The 22677-nt window shown below is 57.6% G+C and overlaps 1 protein-coding gene across 1 annotated transcript in view; it reads left to right on the top strand.

Moving 5' to 3' along the window:
- Nucleotides 1-22192, top strand: part of kmt2a (lysine methyltransferase 2A) — a 28056-nt gene extending 5864 nt beyond the window's left edge. Inside the window, exons 2-36 of the mRNA XM_062961249.1 lie at nucleotides 852-933; nucleotides 1048-3791; nucleotides 3958-4135; nucleotides 4243-4477; nucleotides 4628-4692; nucleotides 4795-5172; nucleotides 5391-5464; nucleotides 5541-5672; nucleotides 5775-5888; nucleotides 6101-6247; nucleotides 6420-6515; nucleotides 6693-6813; nucleotides 6997-7110; nucleotides 7241-7425; nucleotides 7930-8103; nucleotides 8196-8306; nucleotides 8511-8584; nucleotides 8779-8972; nucleotides 9818-9924; nucleotides 10037-10174; nucleotides 10487-10645; nucleotides 10750-10867; nucleotides 10956-11034; nucleotides 11182-11342; nucleotides 11540-11698; nucleotides 12273-16437; nucleotides 17556-17624; nucleotides 17802-17878; nucleotides 17983-18165; nucleotides 18388-18462; nucleotides 19365-19539; nucleotides 19895-20002; nucleotides 20222-20305; nucleotides 20399-20528; nucleotides 21210-22192. Of these exons, the coding sequence (XP_062817319.1) occupies nucleotides 852-933; nucleotides 1048-3791; nucleotides 3958-4135; nucleotides 4243-4477; nucleotides 4628-4692; nucleotides 4795-5172; nucleotides 5391-5464; nucleotides 5541-5672; nucleotides 5775-5888; nucleotides 6101-6247; nucleotides 6420-6515; nucleotides 6693-6813; nucleotides 6997-7110; nucleotides 7241-7425; nucleotides 7930-8103; nucleotides 8196-8306; nucleotides 8511-8584; nucleotides 8779-8972; nucleotides 9818-9924; nucleotides 10037-10174; nucleotides 10487-10645; nucleotides 10750-10867; nucleotides 10956-11034; nucleotides 11182-11342; nucleotides 11540-11698; nucleotides 12273-16437; nucleotides 17556-17624; nucleotides 17802-17878; nucleotides 17983-18165; nucleotides 18388-18462; nucleotides 19365-19539; nucleotides 19895-20002; nucleotides 20222-20305; nucleotides 20399-20528; nucleotides 21210-21485 (11481 nt within the window). The 3' untranslated portion in view covers nucleotides 21486-22192. The remainder of the gene's footprint in view (nucleotides 1-851; nucleotides 934-1047; nucleotides 3792-3957; nucleotides 4136-4242; nucleotides 4478-4627; nucleotides 4693-4794; nucleotides 5173-5390; nucleotides 5465-5540; nucleotides 5673-5774; nucleotides 5889-6100; nucleotides 6248-6419; nucleotides 6516-6692; nucleotides 6814-6996; nucleotides 7111-7240; nucleotides 7426-7929; nucleotides 8104-8195; nucleotides 8307-8510; nucleotides 8585-8778; nucleotides 8973-9817; nucleotides 9925-10036; nucleotides 10175-10486; nucleotides 10646-10749; nucleotides 10868-10955; nucleotides 11035-11181; nucleotides 11343-11539; nucleotides 11699-12272; nucleotides 16438-17555; nucleotides 17625-17801; nucleotides 17879-17982; nucleotides 18166-18387; nucleotides 18463-19364; nucleotides 19540-19894; nucleotides 20003-20221; nucleotides 20306-20398; nucleotides 20529-21209) is intronic.
- Nucleotides 22193-22677: the final 485 nt, after the last annotated feature.

Raw genomic sequence — 22677 nt, 5'->3', positions numbered from 1 at the left:
GGGATATTTATCAAAAGTGTCAGAGACCATCTGCAGTCTTCTTCCTACTACCTGTGCTGTTGCACATGTAATCCAAACCATACTACAGGGCCTTTTTTTCCACCGTAGCTGGAGTGAGCATGATCCGGGAGTGGAGGAACTGTCCGTGGTTCTGTTGGCTTGGGCAGCTTACCATTTGGTGGGACTTAGATTTGCCCATTAAGACAGACGACCCTGCAACGCTTAAGGATCCCTGTGGTGGGTCTTAGGGAGTGTTTTCCCAGTGTGAACTGTAGAATTACACTGGCCTGTGCCAAAGGAGTCATCCTCCAAGAAGCCAGGAATGCTCTTGTGCCTGTATCAAGGAGACAGAAAGGAGGACACCAACTTGTGGCCCCTGTGCAGCTGTTTGCTCTTCGCAAGCAGTAGGCCCTCTAGGGCTTCTTAAGAGCCCCTATCATGGGGAGCTGTCTCATTTCCTCTGTGGCATTTGGATTTGGCCCATTGGGCTCTCCTTGCACTTGGAGGTCCCTTGATCTTGTGACGGTACCTCCAACTTCCCCTTATTTGTGTACAGCTGTCAGATTTTTCTATTTATTTATTTCCAGAGTTTATACCCCGCCCTTCTCACCCGGGGGGACTCAGGGCGGCTTACACAGTTGGCAACGTTTAATGCCAAGAACATAATAATAAAACAAAAAACAGTACATATAACCAATTAAAACTATAAAAATACATCATTAAAATACATTATAAAAATTATAACATAAGTAAATTAGATCCATTTGTCTAAAAACCTCATGCCTCATTCTAGTCTGTGCTTTACTTTCTCGTCCAATTTAACTTTGACCTGTCTTGCTCTCTCTTTGCAGGATGAGCAGTTCCTAGGCTTTGGATTAGACGATGCCAAAAGGGCAGAGTCCAAAGGGCAGAGTCCCGCCAAGTCTCCCACAGGTACGTCGTGCCTCCTGCCATGTTGCCATCTTCACATATACCTACTGCTCTGGTGGCCACTGCTTTCAATGAATACACAAATGAGTATTTCTCCTTTCTTTTCTGCAATTGCAGCCAAGGCCGGCGCACGCAAACCTCGAGGGAGGCCCCGGAGCACCTCGGATCAAAATTCTGTTGTGCTGCCAGAGTCGTTGCCTGCATACCCACCTTTGAGCAAACCAGAGCCCACCTTGATGGAGAAAGCGAAGAAGGAGCTGAAAGGTGTTGAAAAGCGGCGAGGGAGGCCTCCGGCCCTCAGCAGCGTGAAGTTCAAGCTCTCTGACAAAGAGGGGCTCCCAGAGGCGCTGAAGGGAGGCCATGAAGAAAAAGAGAACCTGAAGAAAATCAAGCGGACCCCATCCGCAGCATTCCACCACGCGGCGAAAATCAAGAAGCTGAGGGCAGGCAAACTCTCCCCATTGAAGTCTCAGTTCAAAGCTGGAAAACTGCAGATCGGGAGGAAGGGGGTCCAAATAGTGCGCCGGAGGGGACGGCCGCCCTCCTCAGAGAGAGCCTTGAAAGCCACAACAGTAGCCCTGGAGGTGGGCTCCCAGCTGGAGAAGAGCCAGCGGGCGCGGAAGGAGAAAGAAGGGGCGCTCCCGCTCCCCAAGGACGAGAAGGCTGTCCGTCAGAGCCCCCGCCGCCCGGTGAGGATCATCCCCTCCTCCAAGCGGACGGATGCCGCCATTGCCAAGCAGCTCCTGCAGCGGGCCAAGAAGGGGGCCCAGAAGAAGATCGAGAAGGAGGCGGCCAAGCTGCAGGGGCGCAAGGGCCGGACCCAGCTGAAGAACATTCGGCAGTTCATCATGCCGGTGGTGAGTGCCATCTCCTCGCGCATCATCAAGACCCCCAAGCGCTTCATCGAGGACGAGGACTACGACCCGCCCATCAAGATCGCGCGCCTGGAGTCCACGCCAAACAGCCGCTTCAGCGCCACCTCCTGCGAATCCAGCGAGAAGTCCAGCGGCGCCTCCCAGCACTCCTCCCAGGGCTCCTCGGGCTCCTCCTCACGCTCCAGCAGCCCCAGCGTGGACACCTCCTCCGACTCCCAGGCCTCCGAGGAGGCGCAAGGGGCCCTGTCCGAAGAAGGGGGCCACACTCCGGAAGAGGCCCAGCCCTCGCCGCCTGCCTCCCCTTTGCCGGAAAACGGGAGCGGAGAGAGGAGGCGGCGGCGGAGGCGCAGGAGGAGGTTCTCCCTGGCCGAAGGGGGCTTTGGACCCAAAGCGGCCAAGAAACTGCCCGGCCTCCAAGGCGTGGGGCCCCCTCAACAGCCCCCTCAGCAGCAGCAGCCCCCTCAGCCATTACCGCCCTCGCAGCCCCCCTCCTCTTCCTCATCCTCCCCTCCCCCGCCGCTCCTCTCCCCTCCCCCACCCCTCCAGCCCCCGGCCGGCCTCTCAGACCACGCCCCCCCTTGGCTCATGCCCCCCGCCATCCCCTTGGCCCCCGCCTTCTTGCCCCCCGGCGCTGCTGCCGCCTCCTGTTCAATGCAGGAGAAGCGTAAGTCCATCCTCCGGGAGCCCACCTTCCGCTGGACCTCCCTGAAGCACTCTCGCGCCGAGCCCCAGTACTTCTCCTCAGCCAAGTATGCCAAAGAAGGCCTCATCCGCAAGCCCATCTTCGACAACTTCCGGCCCCCGCCGCTGACCCCTGAGGACGTCGGCTTCGCCTCCGGCTTCTCCGGAGCAGCAGCCCCGGCCCACTTGTTCTCCCCTCTTCATTCAGGATCCCGGTTCGACCTGCACAAGAGGAGCCCCCTGCTCCGCGCCCCCCGCTTTACCCCCAGCGAGGCCCATTCCCGCATCTTCGAGTCTGTGACCTTGCCTTCCTCCGTAGGCCGTAGTGCCTCTGGCGGTGTGGTGGCTGCCGGCTCTTCAAGGAGGCGGAAGCGGAGGGTCTTCAGCCCCATTCGGTCCGAACCCAGGTCCCCGTCGCACTCCATGAGGACGAGGAGCGGGCGGCTCACCACCTCAGAGCTGTCCTCTCTCCCTCCTCCGTCGTCTTCTTCCTCTTTAACCAACATCTCCGTGGGGTCCCTCGCCACCAGTGCCTTAAACTCCACCTTCGCGTTCCCTTCCCATTCACTCTCTCAGCCGGGAGAGCAAGTGGAGAAGAGCCAGAGGCCGCGGAAGCAGGCGGGCGCTTCCTCCGAGCCGTTCTCCGGCAGCTCCGCTCCCCTCTTTCCGTGGTTCACCCCAGTTTCCCAGACAGAGAGGGGCAAAAACAAGGACAAAACCATCAGTGATCCATCCAAAGATAAAGATGGCGAGCGAGGTCTGGAGAAGGAGAGGAGCCGAGAGAGAGACCGGGAGCGGGAAAAGGAGAACAAGCGGGAGTCCCGGAAAGAGAAGAGGAAGAAGGCCCCGGAGGCCCAGGGCGGCTCGGCTCTGTTCCCGCTGGCGCGTGTGGCCAAAGGAAAGACCACCGCCCACGAAGAAGTGGCTGTCTCCTCTTCTGCGAAGAGGCCTGTGGGACGGAAAAAGGTGGCACCAGCAGCACCTGATTTGGCAGTGGACACCCCTGCCGTGGTTCTGGTAGACTCTGCTTCTGCCGTGGCCAAGAGCAAAGCGCCCAAGAAGGGCCGAGGGGCCTTAGAGAAGCCCAGCCTGGATCTCAGCCTTGCTGCTCCCTTGGCGGAGAAGGAGGAGTCCCCGCGCCTCTCCTCCGTCGGCCTCAAGCATGCCTCCATCAGCTCCGTGTTGGCCCATGCAGACAAAATCCCCGTGACCGACAAGAGGGTGGCCAGCCTCCTGAAGAAAGCCAAAGCCCAGCTGTACAAGATCGAGAAGAGCAAGTCCCTCAAGCAGGCGGAGCAGCCCAAGGTATTGGCCCCAAACTGGGCTTTGAAGGGGGCGGGGGGCACCGGGTCCGTCCTGCATGATTTCAGGGCACAAGAGGAGGGCTGTGGCCAAGAGAGCCCTTGGGAGGCTGATGGGCCTGGTTCCAGATGGGTGCCCCTTCTGACCGCTGCCTATCCTTTCATTCCAGGGCCAGGAGAGCGATTCCTCGGAGGCCTCAGTGCGAGGGCCACGCATAAAGCACGTCTGCAGGAGGGCGGCTGTCGCGCTGGGACGCAAGCGAGCGGTCTTCCCGGACGACATGCCCACCCTGAGTGCCTTGCCATGGGAGGAGCGGGAGAAGATTCTCTCCTCCATGGGGAATGACGGTAAGCAAGCAGTGGGGCACGAGGGGCCAGGAGATGGAGGGTGAGGGCTGTCCCCCACCCCAGTGCCGTTGCTCGCGCTCACTCAAGGCGGGCCTTTCTTCTGGCAGACAAGTCCTCCATTGCTGGTTCCGAAGATGCCGAGCCCCCGGCACCACCCATCAAGCCCATCAAGCCAGTCACCAGGAACAAGGCCCCCCAGGAGCCCCCTGTGAAAAAGGGCAGGCGGTCAAGGCGCTGTGGGCAGTGTCCGGGGTGCCAGGTCCCCGAGGACTGCGGCGTCTGCACAAACTGCCTGGACAAGCCAAAGTTTGGTGGCCGCAACATAAAGAAGCAATGCTGCAAGTAAGTGACTGTGTGTGTGTGTGTTTGGGGGAGCCTTCCCTACCCATCCTTTCCCTATTTGGAGGAACCTCCAGGATAGAGGATGCAGAAGGTTCTCGGAGGTGCCCCCAGCATGAGCTCCATGTATTCTCCCTCCTTTTCCTTTCCCAGGATGAGGAAGTGTCAGAACCTGCAGTGGATGCCCTCCAAAGCCTACCTTCAGAAGCAAGCCAAAGGTAGGGATTACTGCTGCCGTGGAAGCTGGGGAGGGAAGGCATGGCTCCCTCTCCCCCATCAGCTCTCTCCCATTGCCTCTGAGCTGCCTCCTTGCCCTGCAGCCGCCAAGAGGAAGGAGAAGAGGTCCAAGCCTAACGAGAAGAAGGAGAGCCAGGCAGGGAAGGGCCAGTCGGAGCCTGGGCAGAAAGCGGCCCCCGCTCAGCCCCCGTTACCAAAAGAGGGCCAGACCCCCAGAAGGGCCAGCGACCCGGTGGCCCGGAAGCCCAGCGAGGAGAAGGGCGAGGAGGGGCCGCCACCGACCCTCCCGGACCCCAAGCCGGCCCTGCCTTCCGTCACCAGGAAGTCTGGCAAGCAGGCAGCACCCTCCGCTCCAGCGCCCCCTGTCCCAGCCCTAGCCCCAGGCCCACCGAAGAAGGAAGCCCCCAAAATCCTTGTCCCTGCGGAGCCCAAGAAGAAGGCAGCCCCACCACAAGACGCAGGTATGCCTTCCTGTCAGCACAGCCAGGAAGCAAGGGTCCGAACTGGGAAGGTCCCGGGCACTCTTTCCACGGGAAGAGACGGCTGGTGGGCAGTGGGCACAAATGGGCAGCAAGTCCTGTCATCAATAACAGTGGCAGGCTTGCTTGGTTTCCTCAAATCTTGTTCCTCTTGACTACACTTGTAACCCACTGTTCTCCCCCCTCCACCCTCTTTGTAGCTATAGAGCAAAGCAAACAGAAGAAAATCACTCCTCGTCCAACTTTGCCGGCAAAACAGAAGCTGAAAGAAAAGGTGAGCTGCTGTTCTGCTTTGATCTGAAATGAACTAAAGGCAGCCAGGCTGATCTCTCTCTTGTCCGGCCCTTCAGGAAAAGCCTCCTCCGCCAACTGCCCGGCCAGAAAGCAGCGTCCCCAGTGCCCTGAGCGCTTTACCAAGCGGCAACATCTCTAGGCAGAAGCCCCTGGCAGACCGCGTCCACACCATCCGAGTGGACTTCAAGGTAACTGGGGGATACATCTGCAGGACCTTTGCTGTTGTAGTGCCTCTTGAGTTGATTTCCTCTTTCCCCTTCTCCTCATAGCCGTGCCTTTGTTTTCCTCAGGAAGACTGTGAGGTTGAGAGCATTTGGGAAATGGGCGGCTTGAGCATCCTGACCTCTGTTCCGATCACGCCCCGGGTGGTCTGCTTCCTGTGTGCCAGCAGTGGGCACGTGGAGGTAAGGGTCCAGCTGACCACCCACTTCAGGCAGTTCCAGAGTGGATGATCCTAGGCTTATGAGCTTGAAAGCAGGTTGGAGCCCTTTGTGAAGACTCTCAGGGCAGGCTGGTGAGCTTTGCCTGACCCTTCAGCCTGGGGGAGCTGGGTCAGATGCTGAGGCTGAAAGCAAGCCTGTGTGCTCAGCTGACCACCCCTCCCCTTGGCCTGCAGTTTGTGTATTGCCAGGTGTGTTGTGAGCCCTTCCACAAGTTCTGCCTGGAGGACGGCGAGCGGCCCTTGGAGGACCAGCTGGAGAACTGGTGCTGCCGTCGTTGCAAGTTCTGCCACGTCTGTGGGAGGCAGCACCAGGCCACCAAGGTAGTGGCAGGGCATCCTGGGGGTTGCTTCTGGGAAGGAGGCGCTCTGGCCACCTCCCGAGTGGCGCCAGGGAGGTTCCCTGTCCCTTGGTGGCTTGAGCTGCCCTTTGCTGGCACTGGGGATCTGGCTCTTGGCCCAGTCGGGTGACTGCCGCCTCCGGTGCTTTCTGCAGCAACTTCTGGAGTGCAACAAGTGCCGAAACAGCTATCACCCGGAGTGCCTGGGACCAAACTACCCCACAAAGCCCACCAAGAAGAAGAAGGTCTGGGTGAGTGTCCCTGAGCTGCACTTCCTTGCTTCCTCCCTTCTCTGGAGACTATAGTAGCCTCCATGGTATTTCGTGCATTTATCCAATTACTTCTTTCAGCCGTTGAGGAGGGTAGGGGACAAACCCACCTGTGGCTATTTGTTGTGAGCACAGAAGCCTTTTTATCCTTCTTTCCAGATCTGCACCAAGTGCGTCCGCTGCAAGAGCTGTGGGGCAACGACGCCGGGCAAGGGGTGGGATGCCCAGTGGTCCCATGACTTCTCTCTGTGTCATGACTGTGCCAAACTCTTCGCTAAAGGTGAGGAGAGGCAGGTCCAGTTGCCCAGGGAAAGGCAACAAACCTTCTGCCCAGAACGGGAGGATAGTGAGCAAAGTGTCCCCGGCCTGCCCATTATCTTCTTGCCTTTTCATGACTGTCTCCCTGGCCTTTTAATTGGCATCTCTTTGTGGCAGCGAGCTCAGACCTTTGCCTCCCTTGCAGGGAACTTCTGCCCTCTGTGCGACAAATGCTACGATGACGACGACTACGAGAGCAAGATGATGCAGTGCGGGAAGTGCGACCGCTGGGTCCACTCCAAGTGTGAAAACCTCTCTGGTGAGGGAGGCCCCCCTCCAGCCCCCTTTATTCAGCTGCAGAGTTGCATCTGAGTCCATTCACCGCCTGCCCACCCCTTGACTGTGGCATTTGGTGCCCGTAACGTAACGCTTGTCCCGTCCCCCTTCAGACGAGATGTACGAGCTCCTCTCCAACCTGCCAGAAAGCGTGGCCTACACCTGCATCAACTGCACGGAGCAGCACCCGGCAGAATGGCGGCTGGCGCTGGAGAAGGAGTTGCAGCTCTCCCTGAAGCAGATCTTGGCGGCCCTATTCAACTCCAGGACAACCAGCCACTTGCTGCGCTACCGACAGGTGGGCTGAACCCCCCTCCCGCGGGGCTGCTGGGAAGGTCCCAGAGTGAGATGGAGGGCTTTGGGTGGAGCGTTCCTCTTCGGATTTGTCGAATAAGCAGCATGTCTGTTGTAGAGCAACAGCTCAGAAGAAACGGGGACCCAACTGTCTGTCTTTAGCAGGATCTGCTGGGAATCCATCTCTGAAATGGGCCTCTAGAGGCCATCCAATCCGCTCAGTGCAGGATCTCCAACTGAAACACCCCCAGCAGCAGGTGGCTTAAAAGACACCCAGAGGAGAACACCCCATTACCTCTTGGGGAATTAGTGTCCTATGCAAATAATGTGTGGGGTGAAGGGAGCTATGGAACACCCCTTCCTATACCAGCCAACCCTTAGTCCCGTGCCTCGTCTTAAGTGGTCTCTGGTGTCTCCCAAGAGCGTTCTGTATGGGGCAAGCCAATACAGAAAGGCGCTCGGTGATAGATTCAGAGCGGCTTCTGCCTCTTCTCTGTCCCGTCTCCAGGCAGCCAAACCCCCCGACTTGAACCCGGAGACGGAGGAGAGCGTCCCCTCCCGCAGTTCTCCCGAAGGCCCGGATCCGCCGGTGCTCACCGAGGTCAGCAAGCAGGAGGAGCAGCAGCTTCGGGACCTGGAGAGCATGAAGAAGAAAATGGACCAAGGAGGCTACACTTCTGTGGTACGTCCTTTCACCAGGCTGAATGTGCCCAGCTCCCTTGGCCTCTCTTCGCGTATTTCATTTGGTGTGACCAGCCTGTGTCTCTCACTCAGCTGGACTTCAGTGATGACGTGGTCAAGATCGTTCAAGCCGCCATCAATGCGGACGGAGGGCAGCCGGAGCTGAAGAAGGCCAACGGCATGGTGAAGTCCTTCTTTATCCGGGTGAGACGGTTCAGCCCTTCCTCCAGCATGCGATGCCAGGGCTTCAGTGTCCCCCTATTTCTGTTTAAGTCTTTCCTTGCTGCCTGGGAAGCAATTTAAGGCCTAACTTTGCCCCTAATAAATTGGCCTGGATGTAAATTTGCATCTTTCTCGAGAATATTTGGTCACACATCTTGTCAAGTACTATTTTCCCTCCCTGTTTAGCAAATGGAGCGTGTGTTTCCGTGGTTCAGCGTAAAGAAATCAAGATTTTGGGAACCCAATAAAGTTACACCCAAGTAAGCAACTTTGGTGGTCTTGGGGATGCCGCCGCTCTCGTGCTTTGAAAGCAAGGCGAGAGCTGGCTTTTGAGACACAGTCTTTTGCTTCTGGGATGCTGTCCTTTGCAAGATCCCTTGTGTCTCCGGAGTGAGGAGGGGCTCGCCTGATCCCCCCCCCCCCTCCGGTTCTCCCTTCTCTCGGTACCTTTCAGCAGTGGGATGCTGCCGAACGCCGTCTTGCCCCCGTCGCTCGACCACAACTACGCTCAGTGGCAGGAGCGTGAGGAGAACAGCTGTGCCCAGCAGCCTCCCTTGATGAAGAAGATCATTCCTGCCCCGCGGCCCAAGGGGCCTGGAGAGCCGGACTCCCCAACCCCGATGCCTCCACCAACACCACTGTCCACCAGTAAGGAATAAGGGCTCTACGGGGCAGCAGTGGGGCATCTGGGAATCTATTTAGCATTGGGGCCTGTCTGAGGGCTTATGACATGATTGTTGGGCGAGTGGGCTTATTAGCAAAAGGCCCTCCCCATGAATGCACCGCAGAGTAACTTATTAGCAGCAGCATGGCTCAGCACCAGTAGCCAAAAGAGATACAAAGAACAAAATCGCACAGACCGATGTTATCTCTTCCTTTGGAGGCTTTTCTTTATAGTGAAATAATATGGTTGTGCTATTTACAAGAACAAGGTTTTCATAGCACAAATTAAGTTCTTTATACTTCCTTCTTTGCTTCCACACTGGGCTTCTTTTCCATGCAGAGCCTCCTCTCACACCAAACTTACACAGGAGCTTCACACAGTAGCTTTAAAAAAAGCAGCCTTCACACTGGAGCTTCTCTCACCAAAACTTCTCACACAGAGGCCTTCTCACACCGAGGCCTCTCTCACACTGAGGCCTACTAAGCTACAGGCACACCTACTTATATTGAACTGTATCTTTTGCAGAGTCATTGCATCAATTTCAGTGCTTGACTCACATCTTTGTAATTAAAAATACCTAGTTAATTTTTAATATTTCTGACATTGATCCAGCTGCTGCCCAGGGGTCTGGCTGAAGGTGGCTTCCCTCCCTCTGGTGCTGCATCACTGCTTGTGTTTGGTTTTCAAAAAAGCAAAACTGAGCAAGGCCCTGGAAGTGCCTTCCTGTTTTGGCAATTGCTGTCTTCAGCATCCAGTTCCCAGCTCCCTCCTCCTCTTCCTCCCTGGTCAGGATGGGCACATTCCTCTTCTTGTGTTGTTTATTCTGTAGATCCCGACAGAACCCAGGAGGACGGCCCAGACCTTGCCCCTCCTCCAGATGTGGAAGACAACCGGCAGTGTGCGCTTTGCTTGAAGTATGGCGATGACGGGGGAAACGTAAGTGGTGCTGTGCCAAGAAAGGGGCCTGTGGTGAACGGTGGGCGGCCCCCAGTTCCAAGGCCTGCCCTTCGCTGCCCAGCTGACCCAGGCTCCACTCTGTCTCCTTCAGGATGCCGGGCGGCTCCTCTACGTCGGCCAGAACGAGTGGGCCCACGTGAACTGCGCCCTGTGGTCAGCGGAGGTGTTTGAGGATGACGGCGGCTCCTTGAAGAACGTGCACATGGCCCTGATCCGCGGGAAGCAGCTGGTGAGTGGAGGAGGGTTTATGGGAATCATGGCCATGAATTTCTAAAGCAGCAACAGTAGGGCCCTCTCCCACTTGTTAACAAGGAAGCACATGGGGATTCATGTGCTTTGTGTTTCTTGAGTCTCCAAATATAAGATCTCTGCATGCAAAATGGGAAGGGATCCCCAAACTCCTACTGTGCAGTAGCCCTTCTCTCACGTTACCATTGGCTGACTCCTTTGGAACGGACAGTCGTCCCCTTCTACTTTGGATCACCATGTCCTTTCCATCGAAGCATTTCTTTTCCCCTTAACACTGAAACCTGTCTTGCAGAGATGTGAGTTCTGCCAGAGGCCTGGGGCCACGGTGGGCTGCTGCCTGACCTCCTGCACAAGCAACTACCACTTCATGTGCTCCCGGGCCAAGAACTGCATCTTCCTGGAGGACAAGAAAGTGTATTGCCAACGCCACCGGGACCTGATCAAAGGGGAGGTGAGCAGGCGCCCCATTCTTGCCCTTGGCAAGCAGACTCCGCTTGGGTCCCTTTGCCCAGCATGCTCTTCAGCTGTCCGGACTTCTCTTGTCTGCCTGTGCAGGTGGTGCCAGAGAATGGCTTTGAGGTCCTGAGAAGAGTCTTTGTGGACTTTGAAGGGATCAGTTTGAGGCGACGGTTTCTGAATGGCCTGCAGCCGGAGAACATCCACATGATGATCGGTAAGGCTTTGGTCCCTGGTGAGGGCTGCAGGGGCACGAGGCCCCTTCCCAGCCCTGACATAACCTCTCCTGGGCCGATTCCATGCAGGCTCAATGACCATCGACTGCCTCGGGATCCTGAATGACCTCTCAGATTGTGAAGACAAGCTCTTCCCCATTGGCTACCAGTAAGTACAGCCTCATCCCCAAGTAGTTGCTGGGCACTTTCCCAAAGGGGCTCTGAGCCCAAAAATAAAGCGTGGGCAGGTGTCAGGTCCTATTGCCGCTGCCCTGTGCACTTCTTTGCCGCACACGCCTTTGGGGTGTCTCCGCAGGTGCTCCCGGGTGTACTGGAGCACGATGGATGCCCGGAAGCGCTGCGTCTACACCTGCAAGATCATGGAGTGCCGCCCTGCGGCCCTGGAGCCAGACATCAACAGCACGGTGGAGCACAGCGACAACAGGACGGTTGCTCACAGCCTGGCCCTTCTTCCGGGTGAGTCTCCTCCTCAGGCTGCCACTGGATGCGCTTTCCCGGTGGGCAGAGCCAGACCCTGCCCCAGCCGAGGCTGCATCCGTGCCCTGGGTTGCCAAATTGGGTGTGTTTCCTGGCTGCACCCCTTTGTGGAACTGTTCCCTTCTTTTGTCTGCATCCAGCAAGAACCCCTGGCTTCTCTTTTTCTCCTGCTGCAGAAATCCCAGCCAGGGAGGGCCGGGGGCTGCCGCCCGTCCTGAGAGCCCCCTCCGCCGACCTTCCTCTGCATCCTCCGCACTGCAAGGCTCTGCGCATCAGGACACCGGGCTTTCCCCCTGCCCAGAGGTCACCTGGTTCGCGCCCCTTGCCCTCCGCAGGTCTGTCCCCTCCTGCTTTCTGCGACCGCTCTACGTTGTGTGACTTGGCTTCTTTTCTGTGCCCAGTGTTTTGTCCAAGCTCTCTTCAATAGCTTGTGTTAGCTTGTGTGTGTGCATTCTGGACCTAAGCCCTCCTTTGCCTTCTATGGCCTGCCTTTCCTTACTGCTCACTGACTCACAGAGTTGCAATGGACAGGCATGGCCTTGGTGAGGAAGGGGAGGCTGGCGTTTTGGAGCTGAGGCCTCCAGCTGTTGCCTCGTCGGAGTTTGCGAGAGTCTGAACATCAGGGCCTCTCTGTTGAGAGCGGCCCAAGGCAGAGCAGGACAAATAGAGCTTGGCAACATTGGTCTCTGGCTCTGTAGATCTCTCTCCCTGTGCTTTCATTAACTTTGAATGTTTTAATGGATTTTAACTGAATTTCTAATTACTGTTTATATTAAATTCTGCTTTAATGTTTGCATATTTGTATATTGTAAACTGTATGCTGATGCTTTTATAGTCTGGATATTTACATCCTGGGCTGAGTTCTGTAAAATAACCCTCCCGTTCTGACCCTCTTTGCTTTCTCCTTAGGGAGCCCTACTCCTGTGACGCATGAAATCGTGACGGTGGGAGACCCACTGCTCTCTTCTGGACTTAAGAGCATTGGCTCCCGGAGACCCAGTGCCTCTCCGCTGTCTCCCCAGCAACTGAGGTCCTGGGCAGTGCCTCCCAACCGGACAGAAGCCCCCCATCATGGCACCAGGCCCAGCGTCTCTTTAGGACCCAGCCTCTCCCCTGCCCCAGAGCAGGATTCGTTGAGCACCAAGCCTCCGGAGCACCCTCTGGGCCCAGGAGCCCCAGGCCTCTCTGTCCAGAACAGCCCTCCGCCTCCCATTTCCCCAAAGCAAGCAGCGGGCGGCGGAGACAAAGGCACTCCTCCCTCTGAGGGGACAGGCCTGTCATCCGAAGCAGCCTCAGCGGGAGGGCCCACCCCTGCCAAGGCGACAGAAAAGGCCAAGCTGCTGGGCCCCAAGGACTTCATCTCTTCCCCTGGGAATTCGAAAGCACTTCCTCCAGGACAAAGCCTGTCTGGAGTGGAGGCAAACCCCAGCCAAGCAGGAAAGCTCCCTGAAGCCCCACCAGAGCCCTTTCCTCCCAAGGAGCCAGTGCCCTTTCTGCCTGTGCAACAGAGAGCGCCAAAGAAGGAGCAAGAGCAGCAGGCGGATCTCCCCCAGGTGGAAAAGAGCTGCTCCCTCCAGGATCTAGAAGCCAAGGCCTCCAAGCCTCCGGGAGCAGGTCTCCAGCCTCCTTCCATCAGCGACCCCTTAGCGTCTTCCATGGGCCGAGAGAGGCGGCAGAAGGCCAGGAGGGGAGCCAAGGAGAGGCATCCCAGCAAGCCTTTCACGAGTCTCCTCCCGGCCGACAACCAGGAAAGCACAGGGCCCGAGTGTGTTCTCCCTTCTGCCACTCCTGAGCCGGTTCCCCTGAGGCTCTGCAACAGCACTTTGGCTCCAGAGAAGGCACCAGACAACAGTGGGCTGTTGAGCCAGAGGGCACCCAAGGCTCCCTTCCAGGGAGATGCAGCAGCCCCTTTGAAGGAGATGCAGGCTTCCCAGAAGCGCACCGTGAAGGTGACCCTGACTCCTCTCAAAATGGAAGGGGAGAGCAAGAGTGTCCAGAGAGAGAGCGAAGCAGAGCTGCAAAGCAAGGAGAGCAAGCCGGACTCTTCCAGGGCTCAGTCCGGCAACGGCTGCGTTCTTGCAGAAGGCCAGAGCACTGCTGCTACTACTGCTGCTTCTTCGGCCCCCGAGGCCCCCGGAGAGGGCTACCCCAGCCTCCCTGTTCAGGGGAGCGGTTTGATGATCCAGGACGGGGCGAAGGCGCAGGAGGACGGGGCTTACAAGCGGAGGTACCCCCGGCGCAGCGCCAGGGCCAGGTCCAACATGTTTTTTGGGCTGACCCCCTTGTATGGAGTGAGGTCCTACGGCGAGGAGGACATCCCCTTCTACAGCAACTCCACAGGCAAGAAGCGTGGGAAGAGGTCGGCCGAAGGGCAAGTGGACGGAGCGGATGACCTCAGCACGTCCGACGAGGAAGAGCACTACTACTACAACTTCACCCGGACCGTAGTCTCCAGCGGAGAAGAGCACCTGCCCCCACACGGCTTGTTCCGTGAAGAGGAGAACATCAGCCTCCCTCCTAAGATCTCCCAGCTGGACGGCGTAGACGACGGGACGGAGAGTGACACCAGCATCACGGTGACCACCAGGAAGGGCAACCCAGTGACCAAGAGGAGCAGCAGCAAGGAGAACGGAACGGAGAGCCTGAAGGAGAGCAGTGGGGAGAAGGCCCAGGTGACCAAGGGCTCAGCGGGGCACAAAGTGGCCGAGTCCAAGATGGAGAACTGCCGGGTCAAGGCTCAGAGCCAGGATCCCTTGGAGGCCCAGCTGAGCTCCCTGGAGGCCGCAGGCCGCCGGACCCGAGCCTCCACAGAGCCCCCAGAGAAGAACCTCCTGGACACCTTCAGCACCGAGCTGCTCAAGTCCGACTCGGACAACAACAACAGCGACGACTGCGGAAACATCCTCCCTTCGGACATCATGGACTTTGTGCTGAAGAACACCCCCTCGATGCAAGCCCTGGGGGAGAGCCCCGAGTCCTCCTCCTCGGAGCTGCTGACGCTGGGGGACGGCCTGGGCCTGGACAGCAACCGGGGCAAGGACATGGGCCTCTTCGAGGTCTTCTCTCAGCAGCTGCCCAGTGCCGAGCCAGTGGACAGCAGCGTCTCGTCCTCCATCTCGGCCGAGGAGCAGTTCGAGCTGCCCTTAGAGCTCCCGTCCGACCTCTCCGTCTTGACAACGCGGAGCCCCACGGTGCCCAGCCAGAACCACAGCCGGCTTGCCACCATTTCCGAGGCCTCGCTCTCCTCCTCTCGGGAGAGAGCCATGCTGGCCTTGCCTTCCGCAGAGCCTGCCGAGAAAAGGGTCACCGTCACGGAGAAGTCTGCACCCAGCGAAGGGGAGCCGCCCCTCCTGAGCCCCCAAGTGGACCCCAGCCCTGACGGACCCCTCACCCCGGACACCTTCATCCAGGGCCACATGGAGCCAGAGCACATCACCAGCCCCTCCTGCGGACCCTCGGAGCAAGACCTGGCCAGGAGCAGTGGGACGCCCGGCCTCCAGGTCCCCGTCTCGCCCACCCTCCCACTCCAGGGCGCCAAGTACAGGCCCAGCGCTGTGGAGAGCCCCGGCCCCTCCCAAATCACCAACGCTGCGGTGCAGACAGCCCCCCTCCACCTCAAGCCCGGCGCTGAGAAGCTCTTGGTGGTGAACCAGAACATGCAGCCTCTTTATGTCCTGCAGACATTGCCCAATGGCGTCACGCAGAAGATCCAGCTGACCTCCTCTGTGGGATCCGCCACGGGAGTGATGGAAGCCATGGGGCCAATGGGATCGGCTGAGCTGGCGCTGGCCGCGGGGCTGAGCCCCAGCCTGCCCTCCTCCTCCCAGCAGCCCCTCTTCCCTTCCTCCGGCAAAGGGCTGCTGCCCATGGCCCACCACCAGCACCTGCACCCCTTCTCAGCCGGACCACAGAGCGGATTCCCCCCGGCCCTGGCCAGCCCCGGGCCCTCCTCGGGCCTCCTGATTGGCGTCCAGCAGCCGCCGGACCCCGAGGCTGGCCAGAGGGGTGAGCTGGGCCCCTCCCCTTCCCCCGGGACCCCGCCCTCCGCCCTCGGCAAGAAGCGCCCCATTGCACGGCTGCAGTCGCGGAAGAGCAAGAAGCTGGCCCCGTCCGACATGGCTCCCTCCGGCATGGCCCTGGTCAACTTCGCTCCGTCCCAGCTGCCCTCCCATCCGGGCCTCCTGGACCTGGGGGGAGCGGTCAGCACTTCGTCGTCCCACAGGGCCCTCCCCAACATCATCAAGCGCTCCAAGGCCGGAGGGGTGATGTACTTTGAGCAGCAACCTCTCTTGCCCCCGGGGCCAGCAATCGGAACGCCATCCGGCGGGGTTGGGCCCGAAGTGGGCTGCCTTGCCCCTGGCCCAGCCTCCCCTCCCCCTGTGCTGAACGTGGTGCCCATGCAGCCCCTGTCCGGCCCGGCCACCCCTGGCCACGCGATGGGGAGGGGCCACGCTATGCCAGGCACCTCCCCAGACATGGGGCCCTTGGGAAGCCTCCTCCTCAAAGCTTCCCAGCAGCAAGGCCTGGGCCTCCCCGAGCCCCACCCGGCCCCCCCTCCACCCCCTGTCCCCTCTGGGATCTTTGCCCCGCTGGCCGAGGGCCCCCCAGCGGCTCAGGGGGCCTCGTCCAGCATGTGCGTCTTGCCCTCTCCCCAGACTCTGGGCCTGGCCCCTGACGCGGATGGCCCCTACCAGCCGGGGCCCCCCCTGACCCAGCTCCTTTCTGGCAAAAGTGGGGCCATGGCGCCCCAGTCAGGAACCCCTCCACTACCCCGCTTTCCTCCGGCAGTGGATGCCGCAGACTCCTCTTTGGAGCAAAGCAAGCCCTGTGTTTCCTCCGCCACCGCCGTGCGTGCCACTCCCGCTGCTGCTACTCCCGGGGTGCCCCAACCTGCAGAGCAGGGCCCCCCAAGCGCCACGAAGGCCAAGCTCAAAGCCAAGAGGCTCCCGCCCTCCGTGGACAGCAAGGCGTCTGCAAAGAAGCACAAGGCCACTCCGCTCTGGACCAGGTCCCTGGAGAAGGAGGCTCCCCAGCGAGGCACAAGGGGGGCAGCAGCCCAGGAGGCCGGCGGCAGGTAAGAGATGGCCTGCTGGGCCACAGAGCCCCCTCCCCTCTTTGCAATCACACTCCCCCCCCCCCACACTGATCAAATGGGGGACTTCCTGGAGGGAGAGGGGGTCTCTTCTGCTCTACTGCTTCTCTCTCCTGACAGACAAGAGCCTTGGCAGGTTCTACTGACCCTGTGTGAGTCCAAAATAACTCTGTCAACCAAATCTTTAAAATGGATGTATCTGACGACTTGCGGAGCAGTAAACACCAGGGTTTCACCCCTTGGTATCCTCTACTAAAGAGTGACCAATGTTGTCAACAATATCTCCAAGACCTAACGCCTGTAGCCCTTAGAAAAGCATTTATAGCGCTGCACTTCTGAAGAACCCCATCAGGCTGGCTAGAAGAAAGATATACAGGGATCTCTTACGCTCAACAACTTTGTATTTGTGGGTCTTTTGGGGGAAAGAGAGGATTTATTACACTATCTGTTACACTGCCCTTTGTATAATGACCCTAGAAACAATCTTCTGGGAGCCCTTTTGGAAGGAAGAAAGGGATGCATGGCAACAGTCAGCAGTTATCTGTGACTTGTTAGCGGATTATTCAAAACTAGCTGTGCACGGCCACGCGTTGCTGTGGCTAGGACTTTATTTTTCTTTTCTTTTTGTTGTATGAACGTAGAGGCGTGGATGAGAGGTTTTGCTGTCAATTTTTGAGGTTGTGGGGTGTTTAGTTTAGTTGTTTTGTCCAGTGCCGTGATTCCATTACCCAGACAGACAGACAGACAGACAGATAGATAGATAGATAGATAGATAGATAGATAGATAGATAGATAGATAGATAGATAGACAACATTAAAGGTTACTGCATTTGCAAATGCAGCCCAAAAAATCCAAGCTAAATTAGTAAAGTCCGCAGCAGAGGCTAAAAATGGAAATTGAGATAGTTTGGGATGATACAAATCAGACATTGTTATTATCACATCACAGTGACTGTAGTTTTAAAGAGCCAGGATATGGAATAAGTTTTAATGTTTACATTGGAAAGCGCTTATTGTGCTTTTAAAGGTTGTATGTTATTTGATGTCATGGCTTGTGACTGGTACAAGAAACAATCTAACTCTCTGTCCATCTGTCCTAGAATCCCTGCCGCAAAGGTGCAGCCGGAGGAGAAAGAAAGCCTAGACCCCCCGGCCCCGAAGGCGGCAGGGTAAGTCCTGTGGGCTCTTGGGAGGCTTCCTCCTTCATCTCTTGGGCCAGCTGACCCAGTAGTAGCCAATGGGGACAGGGATCTCTTGGGCCACCCATTGACCAGCCTGGTTTGTTAACTGAATCGAGTCACGATGGCTGCCATGTGGAGTGGCATTGACTGTCTTCCTCTCCCCAGACAACCCGCATCTCTCCCCGAAGCCCACCCGCATCTCTCCCCGAAGCAGAGCACACCAAGCGAACCAGAGCCGGCAGGTGTGTGGGGTGCAAAGAGGGAGGCCCTGGGTGCCCTGCTTTCCTCTCTCGTGTTTGTGGTTGTTTGTCGTGTGGGAGGCAAGCGGCTCCTCTTTTCCCTCCAGACCCCAAGGCTCCCGAGGAGGAAGAGGAGGAGGAGGAGGGCACCTTCAGCTCCCCACTCATGTTCTGGCTGCAGCAGGAGCAGAGGAGAAAGGAAGGCCTTGTGGAGAGGAAGCCCAAGAAGGGGCTGGTCTTTGAGATCTCCAGCGATGACGGCTTTCAGATCTGTGCAGAAAGTATTGAAGGTGTGCGGAGTGCAGGGGCGGGCAGGACGTGGGAGTTTGCAGCACCCGCCTGAGGTCTTGAGCCCAACATCAGCTGCCCAAAGGCCACAGGAGTGGCCTGATGGAGGCATGCTGGGATTTAGAGTCCCTGGAGCATCCGGAAGTTGTGTGGCTCCAGAAGGGGCTTTGGGAGGACCTTGGGTCTCCCCATTCTACTGAATCCTTCTTTTCTCATGATCTCAGAGGCCTGGAAATCCTTGACTGACAAAGTCCAGGAGGCGCGGTCCAACGCCCGCTTGAAGCAGCTCTCCTTTGCAGGTGGGTCGTCTTTGGGTTTGCCACAAATGTGTGCCTTCCTTAGGGGCAATCTCCTGGGCGCAGGCCTCCTTATTTATTTATTTACATCACTTTTACCCCGCCTTTCTCCCCGAGGGGACTCAAAGCGGCTTACAATAAATAGGCAAAAATTCAATGCCTAAAAACAATATAAAAACAACAATTCATATAAAACAATCTACAAAACAACAATTCATATAAAACATTACAAAATAAAATCACATTATATAAAATTTTAAGCATGTCCAAGATTAGAATCCATTCATCCAGAATCCTCAATAAGTCTTGCCGGGGTGGTGCTTGGGTTGCCCTGGACCATTGTTGTCTGCCTCAGGCCCAAGAGCCGTGGCTGTGTGAGGCCTGTGGCCACACCTCCTCAGGGGCTCCAGAGTGTACTATTTGTGTTGCTTTTAAGGCCACTTCTTACACCAATTACCCACCGAACCTTCCCGCCCCCTAACTGACCCCTCCCTGCTCCCCACTATTACCCTAATTGTGTACTAACCCCACAGCTGATGTTAATTATAATAGCAACTATACAGTTTATCTCTAAAGTGCATTAGTGCTTATTCCGAACAATAGATGCTGTAGTGTTCTTTACTCAGTCTGGGAGTAGTTCGAATTAATAGGGGGTCTCGTGATATAATATTACAGGTAGCTCGTTAAAGTTTGGTTCCATAAAGTGCAACAGTCAGATCTTGTCCAGTAAGTGCTTAGTAGAGATGGCTATGTTCTTGAGGTTCAATCACGTGCTAGTGGGACGCTTTGGTCAAAGTGCATAGTCCCTCTCGGAGCCTCTTGTGACCTCAGGATGGGCGGAGCTGAGCTGAGTGGGGGTCACACGTTTCCTGCCCCGGTTCTCCCTTCTCTTCCTCCCGCTGCAGGTGTGAGTGGGCTGCGGATGTTGGGCCTTCTCCACGATGCCGTGGTCTTCCTGGTGGAGCAGCTCTACGGCGCCAAGCACTGCCACAACTACAAGTTCCGCTTCCACAAACCGGAGGAGACCAAGGAGCCCCCCGTCAACCCCCATGGCTCCGCCAGGGCCGAAGTGCACCTCAGGCAAGTGGCACCGAGGACCCCAAGAGAACTGGGGAGACTGGAGGGGCTGAGGCAGGGCAGGGCCTTGTTGGGAAGGAAGTGCGGCTGCACTCTACTCCCAGGCCCTGCCTTTCTCTGGGCATCCATTGCGTGGCACCAGCTGGAGCCCATTTCCTTGCTGGGAGAAGAGAGAGAAGGCCATGGGCACAAGGAACTGACCCCATAGATGCAGGAGCCAATGCAGAGCCCTATCTGGGAGCAGTGGTGGGGTTGGTGGTGCAGGAAAGGGCTCCAAGAGTCACCCAAGAGGCAGGTGAGGGGGCCAAGACCACCTTCCTGACCTTCTCCCCCCCCCCCCCCCCCACTTGCCCTGCAGGAAGTCTGCCTTTGACATGTTCAACTTCCTGGCCTCCAAGCACCGCCAGCCGCCCGAGTACCACCCCAACGAGGAGGAGGAGGAGGAGGTGCAGCTGAAGTCTGCCCGGTACATAGCGGGTGCGGAGGCGAGTTGGTGGGGGGGCTCAAAGGCCGCATCTTCTTGATCTTGTCTGCGGGAGGGAGGGAGGGGTGTCAAGGGATCATTGGGGCCACGGAGCGGTTGCCGAGAAGAGCTGCCCGGCCCTCCCTCGTGGCAAGGAGCTCTGCTGCAGGGGGCTCTCAAGCAGCCTTCTTCCTCCCCTTCCTCCCTTCCTCCCTTCTGCAGGAGGGCCACCAGCATGGACCTCCCCATGCCCATGCGCTTCCGGCACCTGAAGAAGACCTCCAAGGAGGCCGTCGGGGTCTACAGGTCAGTGGGGTGGGAGAGCGGAGGGGAGGTGGCGAGAGGCCGCTCGGACGGGTGGCACCCATGGTCCCACCCACTTTGCCCCTCTTGTCACAGATCCCCCATCCACGGCCGAGGCCTGTTCTGCAAGAGGAACATCGACGCCGGCGAGATGGTGATCGAATACGCCGGCAACGTCATCCGCTCCATTCTCACTGACAAGCGGGAGAAGTACTACGACAGCAAGGTGAGACCTTGGCAACCGGAGTCTCCGTCCCCCCGTTTGGCCTTCGCTGCTTGGCTGGTCCTTGGGATCTGACCTCTTCCTCCCCATCTCTCTTGTCAGAAATTAACTTGGGACTTTTAATTACAAAAAAATGTGAGTCAAGTGTTGCCCCAAAGAAAGTGAGAGAACACTTCTGTGTGGTATTCAGTGTTAGTCAGTCACAGTGAGAGAAGGCCTCTGTGTGAGGTAGGCCTCAGGGTGAAGTAGGTCTCTGTGTGTGAGGTAGGCTTCTGTATGAGAAGGCCTGGTGTGAGAAGCTTCTAGAATCATAGAATCATAGAATAGTAGAGTTGGAAGAGACCTCATGGGCCATCCAGTCCAACCCCCTGCCAAGAAGCAGGAAATCGCATTCAAAGAGAAGCCCCAGGTTGAAGGCCTTGTGTGTGAAGCTCCTGTATGAAGGCTGCTGCTGTGTGTAAAGCTACTGTGTAAATTTGTTGTGAGAGGAGGTTCTATGAGAGCGAAGCTGTTTATCTGTATGAGAAAGAAGCCCAGCGTGGAAGCAAAGAAGGAAGTATACAGAACTTTATTAGTGTTATAGAAACCTTGTTTGTGTAAATACTGCAACCATATTGTTCTGCTATACGGTTATGGGGAGGGTCTGCTGTTGATAAGCCCACTCACCCAACATCTCTCTTCCAGGACATCGGCTGCTACATGTTCCGCATTGACGACGCGGAGGTGGTGGACGCCACCATGCACGGGAACGCGGCCCGCTTCATCAACCACTCCTGCGAGCCCAACTGCTTCTCCCGGGTCATCAACATCGACGGGCAGAAGCACATCGTCATCTTCGCCATGCGCAAGATCTTCCGCGGGGAGGAGCTGACCTACGACTACAAGTTCCCCATCGAGGACGCCAGCAACAAGCTGCCCTGCAACTGCGGTGCCAAGAAGTGCCGCCGGTTCCTCAACTGAGCTTCCTGCCCGAGGGGCCGACCCCCCCCCCCCGCCCTTTGGCTGCAAAGGGAGGGGTGGGCTTTGTGGAAAGGCGGGGTCCTTTCCACTCCTCCATTGGTTCCTCAGGCCAGAAAAGGGAGATCGCTGAGGCCAGCCCTGGCCTTGGTTCGGGCAGCTTCCATGAATTCAGGGTCTGGGGGGGAGGGAGGGAGGGAGGGGCACTCAGGGGAGGGGGCCAGCCTTCCTTCCTGCTGTCCTGCCGCCAGAGGGGACCCCAGGGCATCCATGTTGGAGGCAAAGCCTTCTAGGAAACCACTGCTTCCAAAATGGAAAGAGGGGTGGCACTGGGGAGGGTGGGGGATGTGGGTTTGCACTGGGAGGGAGATAAGCACCCCCCCCCCCCCCCGCTTTGTCCCCAGAGAGGCCGGCCCTGTTCCCGTTCCGAAACGCAGCAGCAGCACAACTTCCTTTCCGCCCCTTTTGAGTTTGCCCCCCCCCCCCCCCCGGTCGCGTCATTGGATCTTACCCGGTTCTGTTTACAGCTTGCGTATTTAAGGTTTTTTGTAAATGTAAATATATTTTGTATATTTTTCTATGAGAAGCAGCACTTCGTAAGGGAAGAGTACTTATGGGACTATTTGTCTTTCCTTTTTTTTTTCTCCCAATTGTGGCGTCCTCCAAGACCGTCTCCTCCGAAGGGGGGAGGCCTTGGGCAGGGGGGCCTGGGCTTTGGGAGTGGGCAGGGGGCCGAGCGGCCTCTTCCTCCCTTCCTCTTCCCATCAGGCTCTGCCTCTGGGCATCGGGGTCCGTCTCAAATGCCGGACGTGTCAATGTCCGTGGATATCCAAACGCTGGACCATGAGCAGTCCGGCCTTCTTCTTCCTCCGCCGCCTTGGTGTTAGATCAGAGTGGTTTCCCATTTCGGGAAAAAGAGGAGCCACATCCCAAGAGTTGCTCCGGGGCCTCCTCTTCCTCCATAGCCTACCTTTGAAGGGCCAGGCAGAACAGGTCCAGGGTGCAAGAGTGATGATGGTGTTAGTTCGGAGTGGTTTCTCGTTTTGGGAGAAAGCGGAGCCACATCCCAACAGTTGCTCCAGGGCCTCCTCTTCCTCCGTAGCCTCTGCTTTTGTCGGGCCAGGCAGAACGGGCCCTGGGTGCAAGAGGGATGATGGTGTTAGTTTGGAGTTTTCTTCCGTAGCCTCTGCCTTTG

This window comes from Anolis carolinensis, unplaced genomic scaffold, assembly GCF_035594765.1.
Source record: "Anolis carolinensis isolate JA03-04 unplaced genomic scaffold, rAnoCar3.1.pri scaffold_8, whole genome shotgun sequence".
In the NCBI taxonomy this organism is placed as follows: domain Eukaryota; kingdom Metazoa; phylum Chordata; class Lepidosauria; order Squamata; family Dactyloidae; genus Anolis; species Anolis carolinensis.
This window is presented reverse-complemented; position numbering and strand designations above follow the sequence as displayed.